Source organism: Triturus cristatus, chromosome 5_1 (genome assembly GCF_964204655.1).
Source record: "Triturus cristatus chromosome 5_1, aTriCri1.1, whole genome shotgun sequence".
NCBI classification, from domain to species: Eukaryota; Metazoa; Chordata; class Amphibia; order Caudata; family Salamandridae; genus Triturus; species Triturus cristatus.
In genome coordinates, this window is record NC_140587.1 from 298,269,576 (window position 1) to 298,290,917 (window position 21,342).

General features: G+C 44.4%; 1 protein-coding gene across 2 annotated transcripts in view; it reads right to left on the bottom strand.

Annotated features, from left to right (window-relative positions):
* FER1L6 (fer-1 like family member 6) overlaps nt 1-21,342 on the bottom strand; it is a 974,281-nt gene that overhangs the window by 313,914 nt on the left and 639,025 nt on the right. For both annotated transcript variants that reach the window (XM_085604988.1, XM_085604987.1), the window contains exons 13-15: nt 18,803-18,986; nt 6,280-6,400; nt 434-534 (exon numbers count right to left, since the gene is read on the bottom strand). In XM_085604988.1, the coding sequence (XP_085461114.1) occupies nt 434-534; nt 6,280-6,400; nt 18,803-18,986 (406 nt within the window). The remainder of the gene's footprint in view (nt 1-433; nt 535-6,279; nt 6,401-18,802; nt 18,987-21,342) is intronic.

The following is a 21,342-nucleotide window of genomic DNA, read 5'->3' on the forward strand; positions in this document are numbered from 1 at the left end:
GAAGCGCCCTCATCTACAAGGACTGGATCTGGTTCCTGTTGCGTCCTCCCCAGTCCGGGAGCAGGCACAAGAAGAAAGGAGGGAATTCAGTAGCAGGCAATAACACAAATAAATGCATAGGGAAATATAACTAATATTGTTTCTTAATGCATTGTTTGTTAATCCTATGTTATATTGGGCTCATTTAATCTGGCAGCGCATTGGAGGGAGTCTGGCTCGCTTTGAATAAAAGAGAATAGGGGTGCAATGAACTAGGGGTAAATAAGGAATATACCACACGAAAATTAAGAATTTTAACCTGTACACAGATTTATATTGCACATATTGGAACATTATCTACACCCCTATAGTGTACACTTCGGCATTCTCTTACTTTGCAGCTAGGCGTGTGCTATGCATATCCTTATACATACATGTGCACAATGTATTGTACCTGCAGTGGCTGACAAACTCAGTGAGGACGGTCCTCATTTTCTCCTCTGATGCATAATCGGATTTCTTGATCAGCTCCTTCGCTTCCTCCAGGCCCTCCTCCTGCGGATTGCACAAACAGCCATGTTACTGAAGATTGCTGGACTGATATTTGTATTTGGGTACCTTCACTTCAGCCTCTTTCATCAACATCCCATTTCGTTATGTTTTTCAATAGCCTAAAGTTACATACATGCACTAAATCTAAACCATGAAGCATTTTTGCACACCAAGGTCTGGACTACAAGGTCTCTGTTAATTCTGGAGGGGACGTAAACAATAATTACTGGCCTCGTGCAAATTCAGATCCAGAATCACTGATTTCCCTATATTCTTCATTTCTAAGGGACCCTTCAGGGTTGCATTTGAAATCTGGTTTAACACACCCTCAAAACCCCCAAACCCCCAGCCTCATACTCTGTCCCTGGAGTCACCTGTACCTCTGATATTGGTTACTCTGGGACCGGGGTAGGTATTGGACCTCACACTGGGATCTCTCAATGAGACCCTAATGCCCTGATTTATCATAGGATCGCACTGCCCTTTTTACACGCAGGGTATCACAAGGACAGCGCAACCCTTAAGTCAGATTTACCAAGCCACACAATGGCACCTTGCGTGGCCCTGCATGGGTTGGTAAATTGGAGCGACCCAAGGCAACACAAGTGGCTGCCTTGTGTTACTCCGCGCCTAGAAGGCATTTTATGGGTGGAGAGTGGGTGCTCCCACACATCCACCCATGCATTTTGACGCATTCCCAGATTCACCAAGACAGGTAAACTTGGGAATCCTGCAAACTACTATGCCTTCCCGTTAGAGGCGCAACAAGAAGACATTGTACTTCTCCTCGTTATTTCCTCTCTCTATATGTGTGCTGCATTCTGTATACTGCAGCACACGTAGAACGAAGGAACCACATCTGAGAACTGTTTTGTGCAGGAAAGTTGCACAAAATCAATCCTGCTTACAGCGCAGGTACCCTTGCACCATGGTGCCAGGGTGTCTGCATTGGGCAAGCAGCATATAGTGCGCCATTTCAGTGAGAGAACAGGAATGACCCATATCTTGGTAAAGATGTTGCATTCCTGCCCTTTCCATTTGATGCAGCGCAGCAAATTGTCTTGCTGCGTTTCAAAGCGTCAAAGAGCCTAAATATTATTTTGGTAAACGTAAATGCACAAACAAGCAATGGCATAGCCAATAGGTCTCGCCTTTGGACCTTGTGTTTAGCAAGAACTTTTGGCTATGTTGTAGAGCATTGTGGCTGCTGTGCATCATGTTGAAAAGTTATAATATAATAAAAAGTGTTAAGCATTTTTGTTACATTTATACAAACCAAAACGACATTATATACAACTGAACAACCTGATTAAAAGAAGATTTTAACATAAAAAATGTCTTCTAGTTTTTTTGTACTTGCACAGCTGGCAACTTCTTCCTGCCTGTTCTCATGCTTGTTTGTTATACATTTTTTTGTTATTGGGGAGAAGGACATAAATAACGGGGGAGTGGAGGTTGGAAAACAGTAATTTAATTAGAACACGAGCAGCAGACGGACACTAGGGGAGAATCAACAGATGCCAGATTCCGAGGGCAGACTGACGTGATGCTTAGGTGATGTTTAGGTGATGCTTAGGTGGTGCCCTGATGCAAAATGGTGGTGGCGAGTGATGTTTGGTGCTCAGGTGGTGCCACTATATGGTGTGGATTGGTGGTACGTTGTGGATTGTGGAGTTGAAATTTGTTGAGTGGAGTGTAATTATGTGGTGAGTAATTATGTGGCACAGTGGTATTATGTTGAGTGTATTTATGTTGCATTGAGTAGAGTGTAAATATGTGGGATGTAACTATGTGGTAATGAGCGGCATTATATGGAGTGTATTTATGTTGAATTGAGTAGAGTGTAATTATGTGGCGTGCAATTATGTTGCACTGAGCGGTATTATGTGGAGTGTATTTATGTTGTATTGAGTAGAGCATAATTATGTGGCTTATATTTATGTGGTACTGAGTGGTATGTGGGGTGTATTTATGTTGTATTGAGTAGAGTGTAATTATGTGGCACATAACTATGTCACACTGAGTGGTATTATGTGGAGTGTATTTATGTTGCATTGAGTAGAGTGTAATTATGTGGTGTGTAATTATGTGGCACTGAGTGGTATTATGTGGAGTTTATTTATGTTGCATTGAGTAGACTGTAATTATGTGGTGTGTAATTATGTGGTACTGAATGGTATGTGGAGTATATTTATGTTGCATTGAGTAGAGTGCAATTATGTGGCTTGTAATTATGAGGTACTGAGTGGCATGTTGAGTGTATTTATGTTGCAATGAATAGAGTGTAATCATGTGGCGTGTAACTATGTCACACTAAGTGGTATTATTTGGAGCATATTTATGTTGCATTGAGTAGAGTGTAATTATGTGGCGTGTAATTTTATGGCACAGTGTTATTATGTGGAGTGTATTTATGTTGCATTGAATAGAGTGTAATTATGTGACATGTAATTATGTGGTACTGAGTGGTATGTGGAGTGTATTTATGTCGCGTTAAGTAGAGTATAAATATGTGGTGTGTAATTATGTGGCACTGAGTGGTATTATGGGTAGTGTGTTTATGTTGCATTGAATAGAGTGTAATTGTGACGTGTAATTATGCGGTACTGAGTGGTATTATGTGGAGTGTATTTATATTGCATTGAGTAGAGTGTAATAATGTGGCGTGTTATTACATGGTATTATGTGGAGTGATTATATGTTGCATTGAGCAGAGTATAATTATGTGGCATGTAATTATGTGGCACTGAGTGGTATTATGTGGAGTGTATGTTGCATTCAGTAGAGAGTAATTATGTGGCATTGTAATCATGTGGCACTGTGGTATTTTTTGGAGTGTATGTTGCATGAGTGCAGTGTAATTATGTATCATATAATTATGTGGCACTGAGTGGTATTATTTGAAGTGAATTTATGTTGCATTGACTAGAGTGTAATTATGTGGCGTGTAATTATGTGGCACTGAGTGGTATTATGTGGAATGTATTTAAGTTGGATTTAGTAGAGTGTAATTATGTGGCGTGTAATTATGTGGCACTGATTGGTATTATGTGGAGTGCATGTTGCATTGAGTGCAGTGTAATTATGTGGCATATAATTTTGTGTGACTGAGTGGTATTATGTGGAGTCTATTTATGTTGCATTGAGTAGAGTAATTATGAGGCACTGAATGGTATTATGTGGAGTGTTTTTATGTTGCAATGATTAGAGTGTAATTATGTGCCACTATTTGACATCATATGGAGTGTTTTGTGTTGTACTGAGTGTAATGATGTGGCGTGTAATTATGTGGCACTGAGTGGTATTATGTGGAGTGTTTTTATGTTGCATTGAGTAGAGTGTAAATGTGGCGTGTAATTGTGTGGCACTGAGTGGTATTATGTGAAAACGCCATAAGACGATGGGGATTAAGAGCTATGCGCGGTGCCTCCTTGGCTCGCTTGCTGCTTGTGTTGAACGCCTCATGGCTGAGCTTTAACAACATTTGACTGTGAAAGATAATCCTAAGTAAACATAAAAGAAATATGTGAAGAACCACCGCACAACCTACCGTGCTCACATGCAACTATGTGAAATCTTAAAACACGTCAATGCCTATCTCATATCCTAATTAATTAGACAACTTCTGTAAAACGATGTTAAACAATAAAAGACCGTAAACATTCCTTGCAAACTATTGACTGTTTTGAAGACTTAGTATGAAATAAGTAACGTGCAGAAAAACAATTCTCACCGAATATGTTCAAATTGAAATGTGAACCTTAATAAAGCAAACATTAATGCTCTGTAGAAAAAAATACACAATTTTGATGTGAAGGTCGCTCCCGCTGCTGAACCTAATGAGGCTCGATGTTCCCAATACTGTCCAGGATGGCATTTTTCGTTATTCATTTAGAAACCCCTGCCAGGAAAGGAGCACGTCCCAAAACAGCAAGGCAGGACCCTGGCAGAGGAAATCTGACTCCCTGTTTGTGAAAGACATGGAACGCCCTTTTGAATGGTAACCTCTGATACGTTACCGCTTTTTCAGAAAGCGTCTGTGATTGGGGCGGTAAGGAAGGAGTAAGGCCATGGGAGTGAACGTTTAGAGGAAAGGCAGGACATGCACCCGACTTTGGCCATTTGCGTGCTTTCATTATTGAAAGTCACACGCAAAGGCCAATGGAATGTGTGGGAGGAGTCCGACCCACACAGAGAAGTCCCTGGGAAGTCTGGAGTGATTCCAAGAGGCCCTCTCCTAGATAGCGCATGCGCGCTGCGCTAGGCTTGACCTAATTAGTAACACATTAGCCACAAAAAGCACAGAATAAGAAATGCTGTCTGTAAGGATTGGTACTGTTGATGGAACTGAACTCCATACCACATTGACATCAGTTGTTTTATTCTATGAATGTAAACTAACGATGTTAGTCACACCTGCCACCTGCATGCTTCAGAATATAAGACACACCTTCTATTCACCGATCCGGAACCACAAATATAGCGCCCACTCTGCAATGTTCAGTACATTCAATGTAGTCACCGCACTGGGGAACATCCCTGCCGGGCGCCGATCTGTAAATCTGGGGAGGGGATCCTCAGCAGGGGAGCAGGTGGCATGGCCTCTGCTGACCTGGCAGGCCAGTGGGCTACCTACTCAAATATAAATGACCCGATTCCTTCTTCTGATGAGCTGGTAACAGAGTTCATCTGTTATAAGAATTACTATAAACATGCCACTGGTCCCTTTATCCTGTGCTCAGTGAGCTGTTTGTGCTATAGCGCCGGTGGGAGAACTTCTTACTAAGGTCTCAGTTGAGTGCTTATCAGTTGGTGGAGTGCATTATCTAAACTAGACCCAGTCCTGTCCAAAGCTGCCCCAATCCATGCCAAGGTTTCAAGTTAACCACCAAGATTCACTTTATGAACATTTATCTAAAAAGAATAGCCTTAAAGCCCGGCATGGGTCTAGCCCTCCTTGACGTCACTGGGCACCTCAAAAGAAGAGTCTTTAAGACTCTCCTTCTTCACGTCAAACGCTCCACCGCCGTGAAAGTGAATCCATTCAAGCGTGTACATACGTCACTTCATCAGCAGTAATGAACAAACCATGATTACTCCTTTAATATACACAATACGACTTCACAACCACTGATTAACAATTGTGCTAACTTCCTTTTGTGACTGGCCGCTTTCCCAGCCGAGAGGGACGTCCATTCCTTCTACAGAACAAATGGCACAGAAGTGGCAGCCAGTGCTTTCTATACAGACAGAAGGCATTGGAATGGCATTTCAGGAAATTGATTTTTTTCAGGAGCCGCGACTCTTCTGCGAGGAGAATATTGTCGTCGCCTTGGCACAGTCACTGCTTTGACAGATTTTATTAGGAGAGGGGTCCATGGTCATTTTGTGCTTGGCATGGTCGGGGAATGTCTAAATTTGTTTAAAGCGTGTAAAACGATGATGGAACAATGGCGTGGCACCTAGGGGACCCGCCTAAAAGCCCACATTGTAAGAATGGAAGCACAGAAAATATATATGTAAGTTGTAAAATGGATAAAAATAAAATATATGGAAATCAACATATTATTTTCTCGCCCATTAGAATGCTTGACTTACTGCGGAATGCGAACACTGTAATATCAGTTTTATATGTAAATAGCATCGGGTAGTCATCTGCTGTGGGCTCACAGAGACTCGATTCCTATCACAGAAGCTGTTCTTGAAACTCTCGTCCCCGAAGGAATATAATGAGAAAGAATCACTTACGAGGTGGTTTGCTATTTTCTCCAGAATGTTGGAGAAGTAGAGCCGGTAGGTCTGGTCCCCCCAGGTGCTCTTGATGTAGACACAAGGCTTCTTTTCGGAGTACGGCAAATAATGGTAGTTTCTGGGGAGAAGAACCACAGGGTTTATTCTATTTAACCGACTCAAACTCCTGAAACAGCCACTGAATGAGCGCGGCACATACAATACATCCATACACCGCTTACACAATAAATCCGTCTATAATGTACCCTTTCTAATATCACATTTTTAAGTTCCTTTGTCTATAATTCTCTCTCTTTTCGTACTTATAGGTTGCAGTGGGCATTCTTAAAAAAAAGCTGTAGCAAAACTTTCATACACCAAAAGAACTCGTTTATTCAGTGATTCAACTTCTCTTGCTGTTTGGTTCCACTTTACATTTTTGTGTAAAGCCATGAAGGGTAATGTTTCATGGTTTTTTAGGTCTCGCCTGGCTATCGCGTAAGCGATCGCACAGCGAGACTTATGTGGGGGCTTCAGAAAAGGCTCCCAAAGGCTTCCCAAGAGGATCGGGTGGCGGTTACCCGCACAACCACGCACATTCAATTTGCCACCAGCTACTTCCTGCGCGTGTGCCGCCTCACGCATTCAGAGAGATTTAGTAAGGGGCACAAGATCTTAGGAATGCGGTTTATGGCCAGTGCATGTGAGGCATTCAAGCGCGAAGCTGGCATCTGGCATCGGACTTGAAAGCAGCAGACTGCTTTCACCAGCGCGCGCTCGGCGTCACTTCCTGCATCCCCTCTTACAACAATTAACTTTCGTTATAACTCACACCCCATATGCTCATTCCCTCCCACCCTTCCTTTGATGTCCGCTTTTCTTGTTGTTTACAAACCACGCTACACACTGCTGCACGCCACACACTGCTGCATGCCGCACACTGCTGCACGCCGCACACTACCGCACGCCACACACTGCTGCGCACACTGCTGCATTACACACTGCTGCATTACACACTGCTGCACGCCGCACACTGCTGCACGCCTCACACTGCTACATGAAACACTGCTGCACGCCTCACACTGCTGCACGCCACACACTGCTGCACGCCACACACTGCTGCATGCCTCACACTGCTGCACACCTCACACTGCTGCACGCCTCACACTGCTGCACGCCGCACACTGCTGCACGCCTCACACTGCTGCACGCCGCACACTGCTGCATGCCGCACACTGCTACACGCCACACACTGCTGCACGCCACACACTGCTGCACGCCACACACTGCTGCATGCCACTGCACGCCACACACTGCTGCACGCCACACACTGCTGCACACCACACACTGCTGCACGCAGCACACTGCTGCACACCGCACACTGCTGCACGCCACACACTGCTGCACGCCGCACACTGCTGCACGCCGCACACTGCTGCACTCCACACACTGCTTTTATGCGAGTTTATGCTACTGACCTTGTAAATGACAATGCCTTTTATTTGTTTCAAAACCAAAACATAAATAAAAGGCATTGTAATTTTACAATGCCAATAGCTCAAACTCTTATAAATGCGAGACCTATTGTGTTGCAAATGCTTGTACTTCAATGGGTACATTCTCTTTTCACTAGCATGCCGCACAATCGAGCAGCAGTGTGCTGCCTCTCTCTCATGTGAAAGAGCCCTTTGAACATTTTTCAGTATCTGTTTACCAGGGATAGGCACTCAACACATACTGAAGAGCATCTGAAAGGAACTCTTGGGGCGCTGAGGTACACAACAGGGTTCCATTCCAAGGCAAAGTTGTGGCTTGTTTGAAAAGAGCAGTGCGGACTGTGCAGTAAGAACCAGAGGGGGGAAGATGACAGCGGATCATGGGCCTCCACCGCTGCATAATATCAGCCGGTTTCCCCAAGGCTGCTTTATTGTGCTTTATTGTGCATTCACCACCGTCCTCTGCATATTACTTTTCTTCATTCACACAATGCTATTCAGCATATCCAGGCCTTACACAGTAATGTTGCCTGTTTAGCTCTTTTAGCGATGATGTTAATTTTTCTGCACCGTCGCACTCAAAGAGAAATACTTTACCTCTGCACCCGCATCGTATTATCGTATTATCGTATTATCGTGTTATAGACTTAGGCGGAGTGGCAATAAGGACATCAAGAGGAGCACCAGAAAGTGCTGGTGTACAGTCAGTTCGCCACCTGAGGGTCACCTGCAGTCACTAACTGCACTCACCTGTAGAGTGATCTCTGTTCCCCAGTGGAAGACAGGTCTGTTTACAGCTTGAACAGTAAATAAAGAGCAGGGGCTGTCTCACGAGAGGCAACACTGACACACTTCAGAGCCAAATTCCAGTTTTTATGCACCTATAGTGTGTAAAATGCAATATTTGGAACTGATATTTGTTAGTGTATTATTGCTGGAAATCTGCGTTTTCTCCATGGCGGCCACTGATTTTTTGCTTTTTCTGGATACTAATTTTGCTGGTTTTTGAACTCTGTACACTCCCCGCCCTGCTAAACAGGAGTGCACTACCTGTGCTCTCCCTTTAAACATGGTTAAAGTGGTTTATTCCTAATTGACACATTTAGCTTGCTAATATATTCCTAGTATATGTATGGAAAAAGCATTCAGAGCCCTGAAGTTAGATGCCAGCTGTGAACAGCGGCACCTATTGCCCAGCCACAGATTGGGTCTACAAAACATGGCTTCAGGCCCCACGGACCACTGCCTGCTCTTAAAATATGAAACAGAAAAGTTAAATTTTCTTTTTTAAATGAATCCTGTTTTGGGCTGCATTTAAAAAAAAAAAACTTTATTGAAAAAGCAGTCAGATACATGGTGGTATACTGACCCCAGCAGGCCACCATCCATGTGAGGCTGGCCATTCCTAATGGGTCGCAAACCGAAACCTGTCTCATGACAATTGATGAGGCAAGTCATTTGCGACCCCATTAGAAATCGTAAACAGTGTCTGAAACACTGTTGTACATTCAATTTTGTGAGTCGCAATTTGAGACTCACAAAATGGAATGGTCGTACATCTGGCTCTAAGCCCCATTGTGCTTTTGCGCTTAGTACGTTTTTAGCCAGAAATCTCCCAAAGCTCCAGAGCACCAACCAGCTTCAGGTATCCATCCTTTGGTTCCATAGCGCCAACTACAGATTCACTGGCATCCCACATGGAGAGGAGTTTCCTCTTCAAAAAGTGACAAACTCCCATTCTGCATTGGGCTTAGAAGAAATGTCAACATTTTTCTTCAAGAGAGTGAAACAATCCCTTTCTTTCTGAAGTAGAACTTAGAAATGCTTTTGATTTTTTGACTTCCAGACTTTCACCAGGACCAATCCACCTGCTGAATTTGACCTCGGCTCGATCGCAGTAGGCCTGAATTTGCATCTTGGTCCCAGGCTACTGCTTCCATTGGCTATCATTGGTTAGGGCTTTTGGCACGATTTTTACTTCAAAGTTTAGAAAATCCATATCCCCAGCTCCCCTTACTGTATTTTTATTGTTTTCGTGTCATTTGTTTATTACGTTTTACTCTATTTGTATAATTCAGTTTGGAATAGCTACTACTTAATGTTTTTACTAATTGCTATCTATTTTGGCACTGCATAAGTACTTTCCACATTAACCTTAGGTACACCTGCCTGCTCTGTTCCAAAGCTACCAGGGGTTCAGCTAAAGTTAATTGAGTGACTTTGAGGGTTCACCCTGACAAGAAGTGTTATTGTTCTTTGAGGTGCGCAGTCTTCTACCCCGAATAGGAATCCACTTTCTTACAACTATTTTAGACAGCACAGTTCCGAAACAGAAATACCCAACCCCTTCCCACTCTCCGAGCTGTAATGTCTGAAAATAACCTCTAACAGAGAAATACTAGGTTACATGAATTTGAGTGATACTCATTCAGCCCCCCCTTCCTGGGCTAATTTTGGCCCTGAGTCCCCCTTACCACGAGCCCGGCAGCATTTTGAAGGGAAAGTGGGACACACAGGCGCCATCCTTGGGCAGATTTCAGGCCCAGGGACCCCATCTCATAGTGCCCTCAAGCATAACAGGAGGTGCTCTGGTGCCCACGCAGGGCATCCACCATACTGTCATTGGGTGCTATGGGGGGTGGGGCCAAAGCTCCAGCCGGCTCCCTGCATACAGCGAGTGATGGCATTGCTACTGCCCACAGAGAGCAGATACAAATGCTGCTCCCTGCTGATGGCAGCAATATTTCTATCTGCTTCCCTGTCCATTATAATGCAGGCATGGAAAAATATGAAAATTCCACTCCCAGCAGGCGGTGAGCATTGTTGAAGCACCCGCCTGCTGTGAGCTGACTTAGTGTTTGCTCTTTGTTTGCGGGAGTTTTGAAAATGCTCTGGGCAAACGAGAGCAAACACAGGTTTCCCTTTCTGCACTACTGAAGTCAGGGAAACTGCTATGTCCCGGGAGTGGGCTCTCCTGGACATAGCATCTGAGCCAGTCCCAAGGGATGTGGTCCTTGGGACTACTGATGGCTCAGAGAGGGGGCCTCCCAATGTTACAAAATTTGGGTCTTGAGGTGGGCTTTCCGAGGCCTCTCAAGCCTTGGGGAAGTGAGTTGTGTGGTCCCCTCCCCTTCTTTAACAATTTTAGCCCTGGGGGTGGGCTCCCTGGGGTCTCTAATGTCTTTGGAGTTGGGCCACACACCCACCCATCACCATAAATGATATGTTCGGCCCGGAAGTGGAATTCCAGGGCCTCTAATGGCTCTGGGAGGTGGGCCGCGCATCCCCGCTCCCAATTCATAATATGTTGGGACCTGGGGTTGGCAACCTCAGGGCCTCTAATGGCTCAGGATGGGGCAGAGTGACTCCCTCTACCCATTCTTAGTATGTTCCGGCCCCGGCGGTGGATTCCCCAGGGTGTCTAATGGCTCGGAAGGGGACCACGTGTCCTCCCACACTATACATAATATGTTCAGCTGGGGGGGGGGGCTCTCCAGAGTCTCTCATTGATCGGGTAGGAGGGCCACACATACTCTCTCCCCATAAACATTGTTTTTGGCCCAGGGGTTAGCGTCCCCTTGAGGCTTGTGGAGTGGGCCACACAGCCTTCCCCCCTTTATGAACACAGCCCAGGGGATAGATTCCCTGGGGATTATAATGAACAAATGCTGCCTAGCTGCCATTTTGTTCCCGATCCCATAAGAGTCTCTTGCTGTTGGTTTTCTTTTTGGGCCCTGGGGGGTCCCTCTGGGTCCCCCCCATGGGGCCTAGGTGGTCAGGGTATCCCTACCCTGCCCCCATATAGCTTTATTTTTTTACAACTTCAGGACAGGGAACGTAGTCCCCGAGTCCTGTAATGGCTGCCAGCAAAATTTTTCTCATGTTGCCGGCAGCCAATCAGAGCGCTCGCTCTCACAGGAGCGAGATGGCCCAAGAGAAAATAAAGCTCCCATGTGCAAATCAGAACACTCTATTTTTAAATTTGTGTGCTCTGAAGAGTTTCTCGAGACTCTTGCGGACCCAATTGCCAAATATACAATTATTTTTTACCCTAAATACCTCAAAAACTACTGAACGGACTTACATCAAATCACAAAAAAAACAATCCGTGAAGCAAGATTTAGCCTCCAGCAAAAATTGGTGTAATTCAGTTCAGCAGTTTTTGATGTTTCCCTCAAATGTGCAAAGACTCACTGAACCCTTTAACTTCTTTTTGTGGGACTTAACTAAATAACCCTAAAAACAGCCTGCACCCCACTTTTGAGGTAGACATCTTGTTGTGCACTCTGACCAGATTACTGATGAAGCTCCGATGTTCTGTGGCTGTGGTCTGAGTGGTTGTACACACAATGCAAGTGTGTGGCTAATTATGTGTTTTTAGGTCTCGGCCAGCGTAGGCTGCGCAGACATGCGCAGTCTCGCTGGCGAGATTTTATGTTTTTGGGTAGCTTTCACTAGCGGGGTTTAAGCCCCGCCCCTCTTTTCCATTGGCTGGCGTCACCGTTTATGCTAAACGGCGGCCAGCCATTGGAAAAGAGCTTCCAGTGACGTACACTTTTCTCTTTTAGAGCCATCCCAGTTGGACTGCCTCGTCTGACTTCCTGCTGGCATAAAAGGTTTCTTATCTTCTTTATGGGGCCAAACACATGGCCCCATAAAGACAAGAAACCTTTTAGCAGGCGAGACCGTCCAAGTGGGACGGCAGAAAAAGGCGACGAAAAAGTAATGGCGAGCACTTGTTATTTTCTTACTGTCACGCGCGATGTCACTGTAGTCCGTGATTTATCCGCAGGGAGTCCTTCTATGCCACACACAAGCACCTTCATGGTATTTTGTGCCACAACAGTCGGTCCTAAACATCTCTAGCTTCCTTGCGTGGAGACAGTACAAGCAATTTCCGGGCGTGTAAGATCCGCAGAGCTGTGTTTTTTGTCTCGCAGTTTTATATAGCTCGAATTCAGCCTGGAGGTATCAGGGCGCTTTACACGAGCACCAGCTGTTCCAGACGGGCACATCCATGTTTTGTTAGGTGCGGGTAGATGAAGTGATTTGCCCAGAATCACAAGAGGTTGAGCCGCAGAGACTCGAACCTGGTTACCCAACTTCGAGGTCATCTGCTCTAATTGTTAGGCCACATCTTAATGAGTGCAGCCTGCAAGGATGGGGGCCCATGTACTTACACTCCAGAGTCTGTCACTCCTGGGCGTGTCACTCTTAAGTTTGTCAGTCCTGTGTGGCTCTCCTGAGGTTATCACTCATGGATGTATCACTACCGGGTGTGTCATTACTGGGTGTGTCATTACTGAGAGTGTCACTCCTGAGTGTGTCACTGGGGCGTGGGGTAGAGCAAACAACCCCGTACTGGTCACCGTGTTCTATTTGTATGACGATGCTTGTTTAAACCCGAGATGCGCTTGGTGGGTGCTATACCCCGACTTTGTCACGTGAGAGCTTGTGTCTCACTCTTCACCAACCAGCAGGAAGTGCGTGAATCTTATCGAAGCGAGGGCTACATATGGAGGGGGAGAGTGCATCCCCCACGAGCACAAGAGCATCTCTGAGGCCCGTGACAGTGAGTGCACGTGTGAGGGCGTGTGAGATCCAGAGAGCCGTGTTTTTTGTCTTGTAGGTTTATATAGCTCGAACTCAACCCGGAGGTATCAGGGCGCTTTACACAAGCACCAGCTGTTCCAGATGGGCACATCCATGTTTTGTTAGGCGTGGGGAGATGAAGTGATTTGTCCAGAATCACAAGAGGTTGAGCCGCAGAGACTCGAACCTGGTTACCAAGCTTCGAGGTCGTACGCTCTAGCTGTTAGGCCACATCTTATTGAGTCTAGCCTGCAGGGACAGGGTCCCCTGTACTTACACTCCAGAGCGTGTCACTCCTGGGCGTGTCACTCTTAAGTTTGTCCGTCCTGTGTTTCTCTCCTGAGGTTATCACTCCTGGATGTATCACTACTGGGTGTGTCATTACTGAGGGTGTCACTCCTGAGTGTGTCACTGGGGCGTGGGGGAGAGCAAAAAACCCCGTGCTGGTCACCATGTTCTATTTGTATGCCGATGCTTGTTTAAACCCGAGATGCGCCTGGTGGGCGCTATACCCCGACCTTGTCACGTGAGAGCTTGTGTCTCACTCTTCGACAACCAGCAGGAAGTGCGTGAATCTTCTGGGAGCAAGGGGCACTTATGGAGGGGAGAGAGTGTATCCCCCACGAGCACAAGAGTACCTCTGAGGCACATGACAGTGAGTGCACGTGTGAGGGCATGTAAGATCCGCAGAGCCGTGTTTTTTGTCTTGCAGTTTTATATAGCTCGAACTCAACCCGGAGGTATCATGGTGCTTTACACGAGCACCAGCTGTTGCAGACGGGCACATCCATGTTTTGTTAGGCGCGGGGAGATGAAGTGATTTGCCCAGAATCACAAGAGGTTGAGCCGCAGAGACTCGAACCTGGTTACCCAGCTTTGAGGTCATATGCTCTAACCGTTAGGCCACATCTTAATGAGTCCAGCCTGCAGGGACACGGGCCCCTGTACTTACACTCCAGAGTGTGTCACTCCTGGGCGTGTCGCTCTTAAGTTTGTCAGTCCTGTGTGTCTCTCCTGAGGTTATCACTCCTGGATGTATCACTACTGGGTGTCATTACTGAGGGTGTCACTCCTGAGTGTGTCACTGGGGCGTAGGGGGGAGCAAACAACCCCGTACTGGTCATCATGTTCTATTTGTATGCAGATGCTTGTTTAAACCCGAGAGGCACACTTCACACGTACTGTAATGTACAAATAACGCACAATCCGTCATGCTCAGTCTTCTGAATGAAAGGCAGCTACAGTTGAATAAATAAACACTGATCGTGTCTCCCAGCTGTTTCACATGCAGACCCCACAGAGGGCAATGCTTCGACGCGCACCCTCCGAGCTTTGTAACACTCACTTGCAGCCTCCGACTCTGTACACCTCCAGAGCCACACACCTATTCCTATGTGTACCTCTCCTCTGTCCCCGGCCACACGCTTTCTCAGCGTACTGAAACTCCCCTGGATGTCTAGCTCCTCTTTACTCCTCTTGGCGCTATGTTGTATGCTACAGGAGCAGGCGCTGTGCTGTGAGGTGAACAAGGGAGGGTGCCTCATTTCCTCACAGCTGTGATCGGTAGCAATCTGAGTATGTCAGGCATGTGAGGAGGGGCACCGACCACCAAAAAATACAATAATTCTGTTTTAAGTGCAAGCCTGCAGCTGTTCCACAACTACAACGTGTCAACAACATCGGTAGTCATAGGCGCACTGTTGACACATTCTGTAGTGTGCACACCATGCACCCACTTGACACGTACTGTAGTGTACACACCACACACACACTTGACACGTACTGTAATGTACAAACTATGCACAATCTGTCACGATCAGTCTTTTGAATGAAAGGCAGCCACCGTTGAATAAATAAACACTGATCGTGTCTCCGAAGTCCGCGCTCGGCATTGCTCACAGTGAGGACTCTAGAATCTTCCTTTCAGAAACTGTTGCTAAGCTCAAAACTGCATTAAAGGTTTGCAAGATTTGGCTCCCTCTAACCCACAGCTCTTACCTTCATTAGGTACGCCTTCTGTGTTGTGTACCGTTCCCATTGTACTCTTCACACTTTGTAGCACACAGTGTAGACAAGGGTATTCATAGACAAGTGTAGACACTTTCTAAACTAAAGGGGTCATATGTGGTTCGGCAAAGTGGCAAACCCTCCGCAAGGGTTAAGTGGTCAGCTTTCAGTTGACGATTGCTGCATTCAGGTGTTAAACTGGTACTAATGAGGTGCGGCTTTGCTCATACACTATTAGTAGTTGTTAAACTATCAAAAAACGGAAATATTACTGCTACATATTGTGCCACATTATGTTACATATTCGACTTTCCTTGCTGCATAATTATGTCATCCCTATTCTTCACTGCCACTTAATTCTAGTGGCCGTGCTATAGTGCTTTATAGTGTTTAATTAGCTGATGTAAGAAATACCTCATGGGCGGATATTTTTATTGTTGTGGTGTCAATCTGGCACTGACCAGATGTGGCAACAAAACCTTGTCACAGCCTGGAGTGCTGGTCCATTGGCAGAACCCCCAATCGGAAGCGAGAATAAACAGTATACATGGGTGGCGGGTCATTATATTCAAATAAGTTTTTCTGCCCCTATAGATTTTGTTTCCAACTATTGCAATCATGTACTGCTAGTAACTGCGGCCTCCGTGGTGGTTCTTTCTGGCTTATCTGTACGTCATAGACATTTTCACCATTCAGAAATAAATAAATCTAAAGGGAAAGTTGAAAGAAATGAAGGGCGACAGCAGATCAAGTATTTAGGATTAACAAGTCAGGATTGACGGTGTTACAGTTTGCATGAAGCGCACAACAGGAAGCAGCTACGGATAGGTCACATTATAGTACTTGGTGTCATGTGACACAGAGCGCCACCCTCTGACACAAATGTCACCTGATAAGTAATGTAAACCATTCTCCCCACCATAATAACAAAAAGATGCAACCAGGTCTGGACTGGCCCAAAAGCAACAGCAAATGCTGCTCAGTGTGCACATTCACCCTGCCAATAACAAGGATTACTGCCTTCACTATTGAAAGACATAGTCAATAGGTCTCGCCTTTGGGCCCTTATAAATATTTAGTTATGCAGCACAATATCCTTGGTTCTACAACATCAACCGTTGCATAGCTAAACACTTATAAGGTCCCGAAGGCGAGACGTATTGGCTATGCCAATGCTTGTTTAGGTTGAGCCTGGGCAGCGCATGAGCTGCTCTGCGAGGCATGCTGTATTGAGGTATTGACTAAAAGCCCTGCCCACTCTCAGTCCTTATTTTTCATTGGTTAGTATCATTGTCCATTGTAAACTGTGGCTTTTCATTGGTCAGTAGGCTTTGTAGTTCCTCCTTAGTACCACCTTGTCTCATTTCGTAACCTCCCATTAGGACACCCCCTGTTACGTGTGTTGTTGCTTGCTAGGCTTTAATTACAGCCTCCGAGGACTATTTTTGAAATAACTCTGTCCTGCCTGATGTTGCATGCAGGACACCCTCGCTCTTAATGGCAAACACAATGCAATAGGTCTCACATTTGCGGGAGTTTAAGCTACTGGCATTGTAAATGAAAATGCTTTTTATTTATCTGTTTTTAAAACATAATATAAATAAAGGACAATAGCTCAAACTCTCATAAATGCGAGTCCTATCGCATTGTAAAGGCTTCTTTTCATGGCACACAGGAGGAGAAAATTGCTTCCTGTTGTTGAACACAGGCCCCAGATGCAGCCTCACTCTCTGTGTTCAGATACCTTAGTTTCAAGTGTTAATTCATTGTTCTCCTGTTTGTCACGACAGCTTAACTAAAGGCTTAGCATATGTAAAATGCAAAAAAGGATCATATCTCTTAAAGGTTTTCTAATGGAAGCATATGTTATCTGTTTAAGTATAAAAAACCTTGTTCTGGGTGTGTTCGTGGAATTTCTAAGTTGCTGTTCCATCGCAGAGCTGCCAAATAAAAAGCTTTTATTTTGACAGCTCTGCGGATTCTACAAGTGCGGCAGTCAGCAGAAGCAGCGAGGAACAACATACATCCTGCGGTTTAGTTACACATTTGTGAGTTTGGGGAAAATATGTGCTTAATTAGGTGGCGCTCGTGAATTTTTTATTAAACACAACAGAGAGCTTGCTTTAAACATTGTTTTGGTATCTCCAGAGTGGCTGAGAGAAGGGTTTATTTAGTGCACTCCATTGGAGCTTCAGTTTACATGGTACACTTCAATAGAGCACAGTGCTTATATTTCAGGAGCAGTCTCTCCTGGCGCTTCCTAAACTGATGTGTTGCATGTAGCAGTTTAACAAAGGTTCCAGTAAATGTTATTTGCTCTAGTTCACTGGTATGCATACTTGCATGGAATGATGTGTGATCTATTTCCATACGGTGGTCTGTATTGCATAAAGTGACCATTTGGAAGTGGTAATTTAAGACATGTCTCTGCCACAGTTGCGGGCAATCTGGTATCTTAATGAGTTGATGAACTAAAGCAGCGCCATTTTACCATCTTAGAGGGTGGTCTGTGGTTGTCTGTCAATGGTTGTTATAAGAATATGGTGTTTTTGGCTGGAAATGTAGTAGCATTTGTTGCCATTTCTAAAGCAACTACAGAACACATTAGGATACAACACAGTTTCATTACAAAGAGTAAAATAACAAAACAAAACAAAAATAACAGAGCACAACAGACAAAACAGTCAGGTCTAAAATTATTTCATATGCATCCAAATGGAGGTGGACTGATAAAAACAAAGGGCCAACAGTAACACGGTGAGACTCTAATACTCCTGTTGACTAATCCAAGATGTGATTGACATTTTCTCAAGCAGTGATTCATGGGTCCTGTGCCAAAAAAGCCAATCCGCACACAACAACTATTGTAAGTATATATTATGTCTTTAGAAAAGCAAAAGGTCTTGGTTTATGTTAGACCAAAAAACACTTTTTCTTGTTGGAACATATCTCTTTGAGGTCAACTAGACTCCCCCTTCCTTGGCATCTGGACATGCTGCAATGTTTACACTTCAGGTTAATGGACCTAAATGGGAAGGAATTATCTTCCAGGCACCTATTTTTAGTTCAGGAAATGTGCTTCACTCCCACATGGTAGCCTAAAAGAAAATTATTTCACAGATTTAAAACCTTGTATTGAAATGTCAGGAGCCAAGCTTCTTGACATGACTGAAACCATATTGGTAAAAGCAAGTAGCTGTACCTTATTTTGCCAATCCATGAAATAGGAACTCAAATCTTGAAGGAATACTTCACTTGCCACAGATAAAATCCAAACTTCTTTTTCCCCAATCATAAAACTGACTAAAACATCCTACCTCTCCTCTGACATAACCTTGAATCTTTATCTATCTTTCTCATCACTATGTACAACACTGTCTTTTTTCTTAGTTAGGTTTGAGATATGCAAGTACACGCATGTTCACTAAGAGTAGAGCAGTATGTACCTGTTTCCTTCAGTTATCACTGGTTTCTCTGGGTTTGTCATTGATCTATAGGCCATTGAAACATCATGACCTGCTTCTGTCTCAGGGGTGTGGAGCAGCGGAGCACTCTCCCCTTCTTCAGGATCAGCAGCCTTCTTCTTAGCCCCACTGGGAGATGCACCATCCAGGACATTTCCATAATTACCTTTTCAAATAAAACCAATAAAAACTATTTAACATTCATTTACTGGTAGCTGTGAGGTGCATGAGTGGGATAGAACTATCAGAGGGGATGAGAAACTGTGATGTGCACTGAACAGCCCAGCACGTGGACGGCCCTTGGATATCTTGTGTGGATATTTGTTTGGAGGACAGTAAGGAAGCTGGCATCTTCCAGACCTGGGTGTTGACCTTCCCACAAGAGAAGCATGATTGCCTAGGTAGGGTGATGGCATCAATCTTTCTCTGGATGAAAACTGACACCTTGAATTATAAACAGGACCAGCTTTAGGGCAGTGCGACTGGTGCGGGAACTGACCTTGGGGGGCAAGGAGGAGACGAGCTTTAGGGCAGTGCGACTGGTGCGGGCACTGACCTTGGGGGGCAAGGGGGAGGCGCTGTGCTAGCAATAACTTAAAATTTAAAAACACCTGTTACAGAGTTCCTTGTGTGTCCTGCTTTCAGGCAGCAATAAAAATTTCAAGATAGCTCAGGTGAATAATTTTCCTGCTAGAGAGAGATGGGAGTTCTGTCTAGTGGCAGTTTTCACTCACCATAAAGTAGTGCGAAGGGTTAATATGCCTGGTGCAAGCAAAACAGATCTGTATGTTATGTTGATAGCTGAGTGGATTAGTGAAGCCAGCCTTTACCAGACCTTTAAAACTAATGACATTAATGTAAGAGAAGAACTATAATTGGATGAGGGGCACTTTCGCACGGTGGCAGTTCGGAAATCAGAGAAATCAGAGAAGGGGGCCATGGGGGGTTCGACAAAAAAGATTGGCCCTGACTGTAAGTGTATCAGGTGGGCAGAAAGTATTTTTGTCAATCTCGTCCCAATGCAGTAAAAATCAAGGGCTGGAAAGAGAAACCATTCTGCCACATTTAAGCTGGCTTTCCATTCTAAAAACTACACACCAAAACAATCCTGGTGCTCCACAGGCAATGAGGCCCTTTTCCTGAGATCAGCGAACAGCACGTGATAGAGCACTAGTAACAAACATTGCGCAGCATCTGCAGTAATTTGAGGAGTGTTTTTAGCAAATAGCAAGCAGCCCCCCTCTGGGTATATTATATGATCAGTTTTAAAGTTAAACCTTTCCTTATCCATTAATATGACATTTCAATTAGTGTTTTTAGAAATCTTAGATCCTAATTCATGGAAAAAATGGCTCTCTTTCTATATTCCTATAATGTGAGCTTAATCTGTGATGATTTTAGTGTAATTAGAAGATAGGCAAAGTTTTTAAGAGCACTACCTTCGTTTCTGTACCTCTGAGTGCGCTGCTTGATTTCAGGGTAGGAGAGGAGAAGCAAGCGCTCTTCATCACATTGTAAAACAGGAAATTAAAATAAAATTACACATTCACACTTTTGTTAAATTAAAATCTATTTTAATACATATTTAATAACAATAAAAATGTTACTGTGAGTTGGAGTTTAGAAAATATCCTTTAACAAAATAAGATTTATAAATTAAATAAAGGTATTTTAATTTTATAAATTATTTAAAACTCATTTATGTGAACAGATTAATCCTCCCATTGTTAATTTGTAGTTGCATGTACATTCTAACATGACAGCTTGCATGAGATATGATGTGAAGGGTGAGTGCACAAGTCACTTTAGAAAAAGGGCAGGGTGAGACAGGGGTGCGTGTTGACCCTCTTTCTCTTCACATTGAACATTAGTTATTTGAAGTTATACCAAAGAGCAAGGAGGCAAGACATGTCACAGATAAGGACCCGCCCAACACCTCTACACTTCTACACAGATGATGTTGTTATTATGAACCTAACAGCCAATGGCTTGTAATGTTTGTTAGATTCATTTGCCCAGGTTATGGCAAATTTAGATCTCGATACAAACCTGTCCACATCTTTTGTAATGACCTGCAGACCTTGCTCCATGAAAATCAAGTCTCATTTTGTACAAGGAACATTAATTCATAGAGTAAAAAACTTTCAGTTTCAGTGCCTTTGAGAACCTTTGGAATCCGTGATGTGATGGGATCATTTGTGCAGTTAGAGGACTACAATCCGAAAAAGCCATTAATGTGGATTTCAGGTTCTCAAGCACACTGGGGTCTAGACCTTTCAAGGAGATGTTCTCCCCCGAAAAGCACTTCTAATTTCACTTGCCATAACGAACTAGGAATTTCCTATTTGGAAAATTATATTACGTTGCGCCCACTTTTTCATTGGCTTTCCATCTGGATTAAACAAGCAACTGATCTTTGCCACTTGCTCATAGTGGATTGCCTGGCGCTGGAGCAAGCATTACAAATACCCTGGTTTAAATACATCAAGGACAGCTTTGACTTCAGAGGGGAACCTATGAAG